Source organism: Heterocephalus glaber, unplaced genomic scaffold (assembly GCF_053883595.1).
Source record: "Heterocephalus glaber isolate CG9 unplaced genomic scaffold, H.glaber_assembly_v1.0 deba00000347, whole genome shotgun sequence".
Lineage (NCBI taxonomy): Eukaryota > Metazoa > Chordata > Mammalia > Rodentia > Bathyergidae > Heterocephalus > Heterocephalus glaber.
This window is the reverse complement of record NW_028258143.1, coordinates 42,498,265-42,511,700: the sequence shown is the minus strand read 5'-3', so window position 1 is coordinate 42,511,700 and position 13,436 is coordinate 42,498,265. Positions and strand designations below refer to the sequence as shown.

The 13,436-nt window shown below is 34.3% G+C and overlaps 1 protein-coding gene across 6 annotated transcripts in view; it reads right to left on the bottom strand.

Moving 5' to 3' along the window:
* Gca (grancalcin) overlaps positions 1-13,436 on the bottom strand; it is a 61,644-nt gene that overhangs the window by 32,042 nt on the left and 16,166 nt on the right. For 4 of the 6 annotated variants that reach the window (XM_087199550.1, XM_087199545.1, XM_087199567.1 and 1 more), the window contains 4 exons: positions 11,835-12,011; positions 5,505-5,574; positions 1,027-1,070; positions 588-735 (listed from right to left, as the gene is read on the bottom strand). In XM_087199550.1, the coding sequence (XP_087055676.1) occupies positions 588-735; positions 1,027-1,070; positions 5,505-5,574; positions 11,835-11,975 (403 nt within the window). In that variant the 5' untranslated portion in view covers positions 11,976-12,011. Of the gene's footprint in view, positions 1-497; positions 736-1,026; positions 1,071-5,504; positions 5,575-11,834; positions 12,012-13,436 lie in introns of all 6 variants that reach the window. The other 2 variants (XR_015446689.1, XR_015446688.1) reach the window with 1 other exon arrangement.

The following is a 13,436-nucleotide window of genomic DNA, read 5'->3' as shown; positions in this document are numbered from 1 at the left end:
TTTTCATACATTTTGTTTAGAAATAAGTATAAATAAAATTACAAAGGTAAAAACAAGGCTATTTAAAACTACATTAACTGTAAAGCAACTTAAACATTACTATATATTATTTTAGAAATTAGACTATTAGCTTATCAAATATACAATGAAAATAAATTCATATTCTTTTAAAATATTTTAAAATGGAATATTCCAGTACCTAGTGTGTGTTCTGCATTATCTAAGAAAACAAAGGAAGCAAAAAAAAAAAAAAATTCTCGTTTCTCCTGATTACATACTAGAGGCTAATATAGAAATTTGCCATTGACTGAGATGACCATTTGTTCCAAAATCAGAAATAAATCAAAATATATTTAGAGAAAATTCAGAATCAATCCATGTATTCATCTTTTGAAAAATAATTTGGTAAAAGTCTTTATTCAGAATTTACCTAAAACCTTGAACCTAAAGCAGGAAACCGTTGGTTAAAAAAAAATTATATATATAATTTTTATTACTTAGCAAACTTAAACAGTGAAGATTCATCTGATCACAGAAGAAAGATGACTTGTATAGATCCTAAAAAAAAAAAAAAGTCATATTCTTACCCATAACAGCGATGGCTTGACTTAATTCATGATGCTCTACTGAGCCACTCCGGTCTTGATCAAAGGTCATGAAATTCTGCTTCCAGGCATTAAGAGCTGCCCAAAGCTCCTTGAATTCATTAAACCCCATTTTTCCTGTATAATCTCTCTGATAGTTTTGTTAACAAAAATAAGTTCTGGTACCTTAGAGGATTTACCTGACCCAAACCTCTAAATCACTGACTGAAAAGTAAATATGCTTCGGCAAAATAGCTTAATTCAGCATATGAATAGATTTCCATGTAAAAATGAAACTGTCAGAACTTCCAACAGGATCTTACAAAGTATTTCTCAACCTTCTAGTTTATTAGTTTATGGTCACTTATAACTAGTAATTTGCTCAATATTCTGAGAGCAATAACTCTATATCGTAGCATCTTCTAGTTTTATTCAAGGATACATCCAACATGGCAATCATAATTCTGCAAGTTTCCAAGCTGAAGGCTGTAAAACATATGTAATATTTGAAACAGAATTTTCTAAATTTTACTTATATAAAATTATAAAAATCTTTATTTCTAAAACAAAACATTTAACATCTGTCACAAATTCACCACCATGATCAACAAACTTTTATTAAATGTTAAACATTTACAATAAGAAGAAAAAAAAGACCCTCAAAATACTATATTCAAACCACTCATATTTAGTGAGAGGATTAAAATAATTAAAGAAGCAAACATAACATAACCCAAAATTACTGATAGATACATTTGAGATGATCAAGGCACTTAGGTTTGCCTGGACCCCGAAGAGGAGGACTTCAGTTTTCACATCTCAAATGAACAGAGGAGGTTTAAGCAGAAGTTTGACAGGTAATCAGTGTTCACAAAACTCGAAGGAGTCAGAGTACAAGTGAAGGTGTATAAGGACATCAAAAAGACAAATGAAGACCAAATTCGGAAGCTCTTCAATACCACCAAAAAGAGTTTAGGCCAATGCAGTACAAGTGCATAAACCATTGATATCCCACTGCGAGAGACCAAATTTAAAAAGATATGTCACTGATCTGAAGCAACTGTTTTTCCTTGAGGGAGGGGGAAACAAAAGAAAAATAAATCAACACAAACTATCCTAAACTCAGGGGTTATTAAAAGAGATACATAGTAATACATTCATATTGATAGTAATATAATGAGCCAACTAGAAAATCTAATTTTTCTAATAGTATCACAATTACATTCAACTAGTACAATGATTTATCTCATGATGAATTATGTCATAGTCCTAATAAAGGAGATATTATGTTAGTATATTTCAAAGAAGCTTGCAAAGTTCTTATTAGCAGTTCGTTAATATGACTGACTGAATAAATACATTAATAAATTTAAAACTGAGTCATTTATTTTATGCTACTGGATGCATTTTGAAATTTTTAAAAAGAAACTATTTCAACTAAATTTTAGACCCACTAAAGAAAAATTATAAAATATTCTACAAAGTAAAATAGCGGATTTCTTTAAATGTTTAATATAGTGTTAGTATAGGATTCTTGTGTATTCAGTACTACTTTCAGATTTACAACTCAACAGATAATTCACTGAGTATTTAGTGAGTCCAGTAGTGTGTATTCCATGATCATAAACATGTCAAATATATTATATTCCTAATTTTATAAATGAAGAAACTGAGGCACAGTAAGATAGTTTTCCAAGTTCATACAATTAATAAGAGAAACCACCAGGACTGGAACTCAATGTAACTTTCAAACAAAATCTCTTGGTGGGGTACGGTTACATGAGAAATCTATGTAAGAGTCTTCTACCTTTTTATGAAGTAAATAATCTGTTGTGCTTTATAATTAATTTGGCATACATTCATGAAATGGTAAATTCGAAATGGATAATCATAAATGGAAAAATTAAATGACAAGGGTATCTTCAACTTCAGAATAGCATAGTATGTGTAAAAAAGAAATATTTTGGGCAAAGAAATAGACATTTTAGTAAAGTTCACAGATTCTTCATGACCCTTTGGATACAACCCATTTGAATGAACAGCTGATTTTTTAACAAGGCATAAACGTTTAAAGAAAAAGAGAATATAAAAAGAAACAAAAGTAAAAGATTTTGCAAGTTACAAAGTCAACAGATATGAGCTAACTAATATTTACCCATAATAAGAAAAGCTGAAAAGAAACCTAGTTGTCTTGGATGAGACTCCAAATGTCTAAGAATTAGCAGTACTTCTGAAAATGTGTATGGAGGTGGAGATAAAAACAGAACTCCATGATGTCTATTTAAGAAGCATTTAATGTCTCTAAAACCCTCCAAGTCTGTTTAGTTGGATGGCTGTCCCACCTACTCTCACCCCAGCAGAATTCTGCAGTTTTATTCTTGGGAGCAGTCCCTGGAATGTAAGACACAAGGCACAGTTGATATGAGCTATCTACTAAACGAGGCAATCAATTGAAATTCTACAAAAGACTCAAGAACCTCAGAATTTGTTTCACCTTCTCTTCAGTCAGATCAACTATAGAACAGAGGAAAATCTCTAAAGGTATGCCCAAAGCTCCACAATAAAACTGCCCAGCCAAATAAGCTTACTCTGAATTAGCATACCCACAATTAGCACCTCACCACAATAGTCAGTGATAGGGCTTAGTGCCAGTGTTTTAGTAAAATACAAGGAACAGCACATCATCAGACACTTAAGAAAAGACATGAAAGATAACCTAACATACAAACTGGGAGGATAGAAACAGTTTTGAAGAAGGAAATGTTGTGTAGGAAGAAAAAAACCTAAATTTATCAAATATTTCATAGAGATAATAGAAAATATCACATTCAAGGAGAAAATATTTAGAAGCACATGGCTCTTAAAAGCCTAACAGCATAAATGAAAGACCCAATAGAGGTTTAGAAAGTAAAGGACATTTTCCAAAAAGTGGAGTGAGAGAAAAAAAAAAAAATAGAAACCCAGTCCAGTTCAAATAACAGGCATTTAGAAAAAAAAAAAAGTAGAAAAAGAAAATCTGAAAAAATTTCCCAGAAGTAAAGTAAGCTCCCAACTGAGTATACTCACTGAGTTTTGCAGATGAGACAAGTAGCCACATCACTGAAATTTCAGAACACTAGAGGCAAAGATAGAATATTACAAGCTTCCGTGTGTGAAAAAGTAAATCACATATGGGAAGGAAAGAGAAAGACACAGCAACGATGAAAGTTAAAAACAAGAATGATACTTTAAACAGTCTATATGAAAATGATTTTTAACCTAGAACTCTATACCTGTTCAAACAATTCTGAAGATAGAATGAAAGCAATTTCAGATACATAAGGGCTAAAAAATGTGCCTCCCATGAACTCTTTTATTTAGAAGGTTTTTAAAGATATAGTATTTCATTGAAATAAGAGACTGAATTTTTTTAGAAGAAAGAAGACAGCTCCTGGGTGTGATGATACAGGTCTCTAAACCAAGCACAAGGGAGGCTGAGGAAGGAGGATCAGAAGTTTGAGTCCTGGTTGGGCAACTTAGTAAGACCTTGTCTCAGATAAGAATAAAAAGACCTGGGGAACGGTGCACCCCTGGGTTTCATCCCCAGTAGAAAATAAGAGAGAGACAGGAAGAGAGATGGAGTAAAAGAAATAGCCAATTTAAGAAAAAGGAAAGACAGCTCCAGAGAGGGGAAAGAAAATTCCAGTGGTGGTGAAGAATGCCAATCTGACAGATATGCACAGAAAATAGAGTACATCAGAAAGCCCCACATTGATGGGAAAGATAGAATGGCTCACAGCTATTAATTTCATGGAAAGTGAAAAGTTATACAAAGAGGAAAAATCACAAGACACTACTGTGAACAGTATGTAGATAGTAAAAATAAGGTAAATATTGATTATTGACCTAATAAAGTTAATCTATAACTACATTGGAAGGATGGAAGGATATGAAGATTCCTGTGTGGAGATCAAAGACAAAGTGACTTTAAGGTTGAGAGTTAAATTCTCATTTCACAGGAAGACATCAACTGATAATCATTAAACTGAAAGTATATAGTTTTAAAGACCCAGGATTTTGAGACATGGAAGAAAATCTCAAAAAAATCAGCTAAAACAAATTTGAAAGAGGTGTATTTTATGAGAGGTTAATGTTGGGAAGCCAGGAATACACAATGAAGTAATTTGCATAACAAGTTCTGCAAGACTGAGACAGATTACAGGGGGCTCTAATCTCCCCACCAAGGTTATCTTCTATGATATATGAGGTCTTCAGAAGATGTCTCCACCACTTTCCAGGTTCAGGAGCTGCTGACTACATCTTCCAAGTTTCCCACAATTCTGGCATGTTCAATATTCCTCAACTTGATCAGCATGCTCAATGTGCCACTTGGATGGCAGTAGAGAGTACCTCCGCCATCTTTTGCTAATTGAGCATAAATGGAGCCAATGCACGTGAGGCAGACCTCCATTTCAAGTGCAAACCCAGGTACTATGAATAAAGAGCTGACAAGACGTGCAGAAATCCTGCGATCATATGCAACAGCTGACTGTGCACCTACATAAAGTACATCATTGTTGCCTAAATAAGCTTTACTTCTTCCGTCCTTGGAAAGCAAAACCAAGAACCAATCCCACATGCTGCCTCCTTTATCTTTATACTCAAGCACACCCCCAACAAAACCTTGTTTAGTTGGTATTGCTTACCTCTTCATGTTTCCTATCTCGAATTGAGTAAAATAACCCAAGGCTGAACTGCTAACACTAAGAGGTGGTAACGCTACATGCTCTTAACACCAAGAGCTAAAACCTGGTACACCAAGAGATGACAATCAACTATTTGACTCTTTAAATTATGTTGTATGAAATTTAAAAAGAACATTTTAAGTACAGGGAAAAATGAATTTATTCCAATTCCACAAGAAGGAAAAAAAGATCTCACGCGAATAAGTTCCACTAATTCCAGACTGTGTCAAACATCTTTGCAGTTCTTCAGCATCCACTTCCCCATCCTGTTAAAAAATCATAATAGTATGATTTAATGTGCAGTGTATAAAAGCATATTAAGATGTTAATTGACTGCTCTAGGCTAATCAAGAAATATGCAATCTTCAAAACATTATTAACAACTACAAAATTCTACTGACAGCAAAGAAATATCACAGGTCATGCTGCTTCCATTTCTGAAAATCAGGACTATCATTCTGTCTTATAATAGTTCAAAATAATATGTGACAATCATTGTTTTCTATTTAAAATAGAAAAATGCCTAAAATGTTCTCAGAACATCCTCAAAAACTTTCCAACTCTTGCCCATTTTGTGGGGGAGGGATTATTTCTTAAGAAAAACTTTACACTGAAGCTTTTACAGAAGAGAAAATTATCTTTTTTTCCCTCCTCACCATTACCTCTAGCAAATTTTTAGAGTTCCTCCATAATTTGTTGCTGTTCTTCAGATTATTGTCCAAACGTTCTTGTTTGAATTTATTGGAAATAAATATTTTTACATATGAACAAGAAATCACAGTGGAAATGAAACAGGTTGAATGTTCTCATTATGCTCAGTACCTAATAGTTTTTCACATGCGGCAACATCACATAGATTGGAACAAATGCAAAACAACAGCTATTGAGGAAATATTAAGGAGGTAAATTTCAAACATATTCTTCATAAGAAGGAAGAAACAAACAAAAACTCTTACAAACTACTTCTAATAGATACTAAAAGCAATTTTGGTGGTCCTAACAGAAATAAAAGAAAATACTGAAATACATTCTTCTAAGTGCTCCTTTCATTGTCATTCATATTTTGGGGATCTTTACTAAATTTTAAATTCTATAACTATAAAATCATACTTTTAGAAAAATTAACGATTTTGCCGGGGGGCGGGGGGCTGCATGCCTGTAATTCCAGTGTGAAGGAGGCTGAAGCAGGAGGATCATTGTGAGTTTGAGGCCAGGCTGTGCTACATAGTGAGTTCAAGGCCAACCTGAACTACATAGCGAGAACCTGTCTCAAAAAAATAAAAACTAAAAAACAAAAACAAAAACATTAACTATATTTTAGAATGAATATTAGAGTAGAAAATTTTTCTTCAAATTAAAAGAATTTTAGAAGGACTTTTTGGCATATTTTATTTAACTACCAATCATCTGCCCTTATATTTAAGTCCTAAAGTGCCTGTTACAAACCATTATTATATTTCAAGACTTTTTAAAAAATATGAATACATATCTGTGTTCTAAACAGAAGTCAACAGGAAAATAGTCTATGAATTATGACAGCTGCCACTGTTAATACCATCTCAGGGAAATGATGAACATAAACACTGGGTTGTCAATTATTGCATGCTAACTATTAAAAGATTCTTACAAACTATTAAAATAGAGGCAAAGGCAGTAAATACCTTTTGATTATAAAAAAAAAATGGTTCCTAGTATACTAAAGAGAACAATTACAAATTATTTTCCTTTTTAAACTATTTTTAGGTGAGAAAATGTTATTCTACTTGAGGATTAAATAAATGAGAACCACTAAGCCTCATTTGTTTTTTCCCATTTAATGTAATGTATGGACAATATAAATAATTTAAAATATAGAAAACACAAACTTAAAAATTTTTAAGAAAATTTGAATAGCTGAAAATCTAGAAATTCCAATTAAAATGAAGAGAACTAAATTATGCATGATCTGATATTTTCTGTTCAAGTGCCAGCCTCTTCTGAAACATTTCACACAAAGGTCTACCAAGCCCAAATAGCCTACTTCTCTAAGTTCTAACCTTCTAGACATAGAAGAAGGAACCTTGAAAAGTGTCACAATTCTTTTATATCAAAAGAAAAACCTTATAGAGAAAGAAAATTTGAAAAAAAAATTCTGGTTGAAAAAATTTGAGAAATGTTATTGCAAATATGCATTGAAGAACATAAAAATTCCTTTAGGGTCTTCTCTAACTCCTTGGGAATGGAATGAAAACTACGAAAAGTATCTCACTATTTCCTGTCACACACACACACACACACACACACAAACCCAGAGCTTTCAATTCCACGTATCACATTTCTACCTGTTCATTTGTCTGCAGAGGTGCATGTTTGGCTCACCCACTGCTCTGAAAACATACAAGACAGATGAAAGTTAACATATATGTCTTGTACCCAGAAACGAATGTGCATTCTTCTTATGAAAAAGTAAGTTTATGATTTTGCCAGAGAATTAAATGCTAGAAGGCTCAGGGAACCTTGCATTAAATTCCTTAAAATCTCTTGGAGCAGTTTGAATTCTAACCTTTACTGATTGATTGATTGATTGATTGATTGATTGATTGACTGATAGCAGGGTCTCATCACATTATCTGGGTGGGTTTCCAACTCTGGAGCTCAATTCACCCTCCCACGTCAGTCTCCTGCATACTTGGGATTAGAGATGCGTACCACCATGCCATCACACTTGGCTGATCTGCTACACACTTCTCATCTTATGAAACTTTATCACGGCCATGTCGAGTTATCTAATATAAGATCCTTTACTTCAACTTACATCGTGCTACTAAATACTTGGGTTTCTCTTCTACAACCAAGAAGACTAAAGCATGACAAGTAAACTGGTTCTTATTTTAACATCTTACAAATGTAAAGTCCTCATAGTGGTGGAACAGGCTTTCCAGACTAAGCCAACACCAACGTGAGGATCAAGGTTAGTGTTTTCAAGCACAGGGTCAGATCCTGTGTTCATTTAAAAGCTGAGAAAAAAGGGATCACTACTGGATTTTTAATTAATTTTGATTTTTTGAAAAGTCACATATAAGAATTATTTATCATTATTACTGAGTTTTTTAAAACCTTCATATGGGCCAGGGATTTAGCTCAGTGTTTTCACCTCCTGCTGCGCAAGCACAAGGACCTGAGTTCGATCCTCAGTACCAAAAAAAAAAAGAAAAGATAAAATAAAAATAAAACCCTCATAAATTCTGCATCTAAGGCAAGTCCCTTGTATGCCTTAGCCTAGCCTAACCCTAAATTCCTGAGCAACACAACAGTGGTCATAGGTTATACCAAGAGTTCACATTGGGGGACCTTCTATAGCAACTAAGCAGGAAAGTAATTGTGAGAGATAAGATATATTTATTTATCTATCTAAATATACCTGAAGTTCATACTGCTTTAATGGAACAGTTCTATTTTTTTTAAATGTCTGAAACTAAACTATATATATGAAATTCTAACTCAAAATTGTGTTTGGGTGCATTATGTAGAGATAAAACTAGGGAGTAAAGGGATCAGGGATTTGCAGGGAGATCAAGGATTTGCCTCTGATGACCTCACATGTTACTGGGATATGAGTATCCCAGTTTTGTTTTCCTAGTGATACTGGATATTGAACCCAGGGCCTTCTGTTGTACTGACCTACATCCCCAGTCAGCCCTTTTTTATTTTTGAGATAGGGTCTTGCTAAATTGCTAAAGTTTCCAGGCTAACCTCAAACTTGCAATCCTCCTGCCTCAGCCTTCCAGAGTTCTGAGATTACAGGCATGTGCCACCATGCCCAGCTGTCACATTGCTTTTAAGTAACCCACAGTTGCAAGTGGGATGAAGCACTGGATTCACGAAAATGTTTGACGCAACAACGAACCACATATATGGCAGTAGTTGCATTAAGATTTCAAAGTAGTTGCATTAAGTTGCAGGAGATCTGTAGGCCACTGGGGGTAGGCCTTCAAAGGTGACTGTGGGACACAATCCTGGCCACATCTTCTCACTCACTACCTGCTTCTTGCTCCATGAGGTGAGTGGCCCCCTATCATGTACTCCCACCATGATGTGATGCCCTGGCCAGAAGCCCAAAGGGATGCAACTTCCTGATCCTGGACTAAAATCTTCAGAACCATGAGTCAAAATAAACTTTTTATCTTCATAAGTTAATTGCCTCAGGAATTTCATTAACATAATGCTAATACACAGAGTGATATCCTAGTCTTTGTGATGTCATATATAGTACAATGTATTATTCACATGATTGTGGTGATGCTAATAGGAGCAAACCTACTAAGCTACCAGTCATATAAAAGTATGGCACATACAATTATATAAATAATATTTGATACTGATAATGAACTACTATGTTACTGATTTTCACATTTACTATACTATAGTTTTATCATTAGAATGTATTCTTCCATTTATGTATTTTTAAAAGTTTACTATAAAACATCATGCCATCTTACACTTATTCATTTACTTCCTTACCATGTTTTTTTGACTGCATCAACATGTATGAGGTTGCTGCCTGTGGTGAAGTGATTGACCTATACCAGTGATGGTGAACCTTTTAGAGCTTTCAATTATACAAACAGCCCACTGCAGCACATGGGCCAGAGGTTCGCTATCACTGACCTATAACACCTAGGTTTCTGTAAGTACACTCTACGATGTGTGTTCAAAGACAAAAATCACCCCGTGGTTCAGAACATACCCCCCAAAATTAATCAAGGCATGTCTGTGATTATATTATTTTTATGATTCACTTGTACCATTATGATGTATTTTATTATGATTTTATATTTATTCTCAATGATATAGTCTATCAGATAAACTTTAGAATCATATTGGCAAGTGAGAAGAAGAAAAATCAACTTAGGAATTTGATTCAAGTAATATTTATGTCTCAGGGGATAAAAAAGAAGTATCTTGTTCTTTCCTCTGCTTTTACACCACAATTAACACAGATTTCTGAGACAAAATGCTTAGAAAATTCTCCCCACCAGCCAGAAAGCAATTGATTTTGCAGCAGGCTCCAGCTGTATGCTCCAATCCAATTCAGTTCCGAACGAATCTAGTTGGATTGCACCTGATTCCACAGGTTGAGGGATCAGTTCCAAACCTGTCCCTACTTCAGACCCAGTCACAAGTCCAGACCTCAAGAACTTCTTACCGACTGGTTACAAACTGGGGTCCCATGACCCCTTCTTCATGTGTGATTAATTTGCTAGAGGGGCTCAGAAAACTAAAGGAAAGGCTATACTTTGGTATACTGTTGTATTATAAAGGGCACAAATAAATAGCCAGGTTAAAAGACACAAATGGCGAAGGCTGGAAGGGTCCTGAGTGCAGGGGCTTCAATCCCTTGTCTGTGGATTTAAGATACACACAACCTTCCCAGCACATATACCATTTCTTGTTTGCTTTCCTGAGGGTTCCTGTATTCAGCTAAGGCTCTCTGCACACTCCTTTTGGGTTTTTAGGCGACTTCATGGTAGAGACATGATTACTAGTAGCCTTCTAGGTAGGAAAACCCACCCAGGCCTGTCTACTCAGACACTTGGCCTCTCATGCTACATTCCTTCCTCCAGGCTATGGAGCAGGATTCCTCTGTAATCACCAAGTGTCTTCTGACTTACAACCAGACAGGATAAGTCAAAGAATGTCACTATGACCTTCTAAGGATAGAGGAAGTTTAGAGTTTCTGTAACCTGCTTTGGGGAACAGAAGATAATATATAAGTATTATAACACTAGAGCTTTGGTGGAGTACTTAGCTACTAGCAAGATGAGCCTTATATAAAAGAGTTTCAGCAGCAGAAGTGTCTTAGTTCATACTCTGTTGCTATAACAACAGAGGCTGGGTAGTTTTTATAAATAAAAGGAGTATAGCTCAGATTTCTGGAAGCTAGGAAGGCAATGAGATCTTCTTAGATAAGGCCACAAGCTGCTCTAAGCATGGCAGAAAAGTGGAGAGAGCAAGTACAGGTGTGCAGAAGAAAAGCACGTGTGCAAGAGAGAAAGACAGAGGTGCCCGGCTCACTTGGAAACTAACCTCTCTCAAGCTAACTAAGTACCCTTTCAGGGACCACATTCTGCTTTTCATGAGAGGAGAGCTCCATGACCTAATTACAGTATCTCTTACAGGTTCTACTACCTCGCAAGATAGTTACATTGGCAATTAAATCTAAACATGAGTTTCAGCGGAGACATATCACATAAAAATATAGTAGAAAGCATGCTACATATGGACGAGTCAGATTTCCTCACTTTGAAAGTTTTTTTCTCTTCTATTTATATGAACAATATAGCACACATAATACCAGAAAACTTTTAAAAAAGAAGTAATTATGACTGCCCTCATCTCTAAACTCAAGAAAAATTTGGTCTAGATAAGTTTAAAACATAAATTTTAAATGTATTTTAAATGAACATTAAGTAAAATAGTTGACGTTTTTAAAAAGTAGCAATCATTTTAGTAAACTAGTATGTGGGTAATAATTTTATCATCTCACCTGCCCAGCAATAGCAGTGAAGTAAGTCCACATGGAGTCATCAGCTGAAGAATAGCTGCCCATATACACTGTGTGCCCAGGCTGGTATCCTCCAGGGTAAAAGTTTGGACCTGCTCTGGGCACTGGCTGTCCCATCTGCATCTGCGATCCTGGTATCTGACTACTAAAATTTCCAAACTATAAGAGTGAAAGAGGAAAATGTTAATAATATCAAAGTTACCTACTAACATTAGTTTAGTAGAAAATGTTTATTAGAAGTCTATTAAAAATAAAAATACAGTGACCAAAAGCTTTCAAACATGACTAACATAAAAACTACAAAATATTGAATAGCCTTTATTGAGACCAAGTTCTTTAACATGTTAATCCAGCATTAAAAAAACATAAAAGTCTCTAGCCACTAACAACCTAATTTAACAGAAAAATATGAAGCATAATTTAAGTTTTTACCATAATCCTCATTCATATAAACAAAATGACACTAAGATTTCATCTATAGTAAAGCTGAGAAATACACCTCCAGACACATTCTTAAAAGATATGATAATATAATGAAACTGTGACCTAATTACAGGAAAGTGCATATAGGTGAAATATCCTCTCTACCATAAAGGATTTATTTTTAAAAAGCAAGATGACATATACACATACGCATTATATATACATATGTATTATATATAATACATGTATGAAAAACAACCAGGATAACAAATAATTACCTAATATATATTTAGGGTTTTTTTACACCCCAAGCACTATCCTAAGTACTTTCTATTTACTATGTTGTTTGATTTCCACATTCTGTGAGATGTGAAAATATCATCCTTTATTATGTAGTTTAAAAAGCAAAATGACAAAAAATTAAGAAAAATAACAAGAATATAAAAAATAATAATAATATGGTAATAATAAGCAGCTAATATACATTGAGGGCTTTTTATATTCTAAGTACTACTTTAAGTACTTTCCATCTGTTATGTTTGATTTTCACAACTCTTGAGATAGACATAAAAGTATATGCTTTTGCAGTCGAGAATTTGAAGTGTCAAGGTTTCTTTAACTGATCAAGGTCAAACATTTAGTAAGATATTAGACTATACATTCAAATATAGACAATCTGACCTCAGAAGCTATACATATATTTAATCTCTGCTATGGATCTGATTTGTCTCTTTTTTTTTTCACTTTGAGACTCAGTTTATATTTTTATTACCTTAGAAAAGCATCTTACTCAGCATTTTATGAATCAAGAGGAGGAAAGGTATTAAGTGTTTTGATTATTCCGTTTTGAACAAAAATATTCTTAATCTGCATCATAGAAGGATGATCAGAGGTTGTCAGAAGGCAGAAAGAGAAAAGAATTACAATTATGAGGGATGACAAAACAATATGGTATAGAAGGCAATGGGGTTTGAATAGCGATAACATGAGATGTGGCAGAGGTATGGAGGAAATACTGGAGCTCTAGAAGGCAGTCAAAGCTAAGAGTGTGAAGCCATGAAATATAAGACAGGAAACAGGAAACATGACAACAGAATATACTGAATCCTAAATATAATTTTTCAAGAAAAAAAAAGAGACTGACTGGAACAGGACAAGCTA